Below are 2,484 nucleotides of genomic sequence, written 5' to 3' on the forward strand. Positions count from 1 at the left end.
TCCACAAGTTTTCATCCACAAGTTCTACCTCCACGGATTCAGTCAACTTTGGATAAAAAATATTTTGAAAACCAAACAAAACAAAAACATAGAAAAAATATGAACATAACAACATTGCATATTGGTTTTAATATATTAGCTATATAAGTAATCTGAGATAATATAGTATAACAGGAGGGTGCAACCGTAAGCTTGTATGAAAATACTACCACCCATTTTATATCAAGGGAAATTGCATCCTTGGATTTGTTATCAATAAGACGCTCTGGAGGCCCTGGCCGGTGGCTCACGCCTGTAAATCCAGCACTTTGGAGGCCGAGGTGGGTGGATTACAAGGTTCAGGAGATCGAGGACCATCCGGCTAACACGTGAAACCCTGTTCTCTACTAAAATACAAAAAATTAGCTGGGCGCGGTTGGGGCCGGGCGCCTGTAGTCCCATGGCTACTCAGGAGGCTGAGGCAGGAGAATGGCGTGATCCCCGGAAGGTGAGCTTTGCAGTGAGCCGAGATCACACCCTGCCCTCCAGCCAGGGAGACCAGGCGAGACTCCGTCTCCCCAAAAATAGCCAGGCGCGAGTGGGCCCAAGCCTGTAATCCCAGCACTTTTTGTGGAGGCCGAGACGGGCGGATCCATGAGGTCGGGAGGAAATTCGATGACCATCCTTGGCTAATACGGTTGAAACCTCCGTTCTCTACTAAAAAATAAAAAAAACTAGCCGGGCGACGAGGCGGGCGCCCTGTAAGTCCCCAGCCTACTCGAGGCGAGACATGAGAAATGCGTTCAACTCAACCCGGGAGGCCGGAGCTTGGCAGTTGAGCTGAGAGCCGCCACTGCACTCCAGCCTGTGGCGGCCAGAGCAACGACTCCGTCTCAAAAAAAATAATAAAAATAAAATAAAATAAAAAATAAAATAAGAGCTCTGGAGCCAATACCCTGCATATATCGAGGGATGACTGCACAAGTTTTCTAAAGTAAGTGCTCTACAAAAAGCGTGATCCGGGGCCGAGAGTCAGGAAGAAACCTATCTAAAGTTTAGTCGATCTGAGGAGACCGTTAAGGCTCTTTTGGTCACCAGCGTTACGTGGACTCTGCCATCCATATGTGGGTCCGAGATTCTAGGTGTCTGCACATGACTGGTGCCTACTCTGTGGCTAGTGGATGAGCCTGAGCCAGCAGGCAGCATCTTCAAGCAGCAAGAAGTGAGACAAACCAGCAGGTGGTAACCTGGGGTCTCTGCTCCAGCACCACCCACCTGCTGGGGCCTCCTCTGGACCTCCTCATCTGCTGAGTGTCTGAGCATCCACATGGGTCTGTCTGTGTCCTCAGGGACAGCGTCCCTCTGGTTGTCTGCTGTATCTCCATCTTCCTGATTTCATTCATTTAATAAATGTTTCTGAAACACCTTGGGGGCATGTCATGTCTATCGCGGTGACCTTCTTCACCTCTGGGTTTGTCTGTGTGACTACAGTTACATCTGTTCACACCAGGCTGTCTGTCTTTCTGTATCTCATGTGTAATTGCTTCCTCAAAGGCGCTCTCTCTCTCTCTCTTTCTCTTTTGTGTCTGTCTCTCCCTGCTTGTCTCTTGGTGCCTCTCTGTCTGTTTGTGTCTTCATTCATTGATTCATTCGCTCACTCATACAAAACTATCTCAGACATTCCTGGAGGCCCCCGAAGAGTTCACAGCCTGTTAGGGGAGACAGACGCTAGCCTAGCCTAGTTTGATCAGGGCTGGGAGACAGGGAGGTGTTGGAGGCTAAGGATGTGTGGATGAGTGGGGAGATGGGGGTCAGAGAAGTCTTAGAGGAGGGGACGATGAATGTGTCTTTGGGTGTGGAGAAGTGGCCCCAGGATTGGAAGCTGTGTGGGTGGTGTGTGTTGGGGTAGGGGGAGGGGAGGGAAGTCAAAAGGCCATATGTGCCACCCTCAGATTAGAGCAGGGTGTTGGGAGGGGTGTAGGAAGAAGGCCAGCAAGACACCAATCATTCAAAATTAAGGGTTCCAGACTTCTAGTTGCCTCCTCCCTCAGACCCAGAAGTGCAGGCCTCCAGCAACTCAGGATCACCCTGGTTCCATCATGATTACCTAGGAAGAGACCCGCCCACATAGGGAGGGTGGGACGGAGAAATACTGGCCAGGCAGGGTGGCCGGGATGCTTAGGACTCAGGAGGGAGAACCAGCCAGGCAGCACATCACAGCGGGAGGAGCTGTCCCAGGTGGCGCAGCTCAGCAATGGCAACGGGGGTCCCCAGAGTCATTCTGCTCTGCCTCTTTGGGGCTGCACTCTGCCTGACAGGTACCCAAACTTCTGAATCCAGTAGTGAGAAGGGGCTGGGGGCCTGGACTCCTGGATCTGAGGGAAGAAGAACTGGGAGCCTGGACTCCTGGGTCTGAGGAAGGAGGGGGCTGGCGGTCTGGACTTCTGGGTCTGAGGGAGGAGGGGGCTGGGGCCTGGACTCCTGGGTCTGAGGGAGGAGGGGCTG

General features: G+C 52.0%; 1 protein-coding gene across 1 annotated transcript in view; it reads left to right on the top strand.

Annotated features, from left to right (window-relative positions):
- The first annotated feature begins 2,152 nt into the window (after window positions 1-2,152).
- The window catches only part of LYPD5 (LY6/PLAUR domain containing 5), a 4,903-nt gene continuing 4,571 nt past the window's right edge, over window positions 2,153-2,484 (top strand). The window contains exon 1 of the mRNA XM_017885904.1: window positions 2,153-2,297. Coding sequence (XP_017741393.1) covers window positions 2,234-2,297 — 64 coding nt within the window. The 5' untranslated portion in view covers window positions 2,153-2,233. The remainder of the gene's footprint in view (window positions 2,298-2,484) is intronic.

The sequence above is a fragment of the Rhinopithecus bieti genome, unplaced genomic scaffold, assembly GCF_001698545.2.
Source record: "Rhinopithecus bieti isolate Rb0 unplaced genomic scaffold, ASM169854v2 scaffold_15643, whole genome shotgun sequence".
Taxonomy (NCBI): Eukaryota; Metazoa; Chordata; class Mammalia; order Primates; family Cercopithecidae; genus Rhinopithecus; species Rhinopithecus bieti.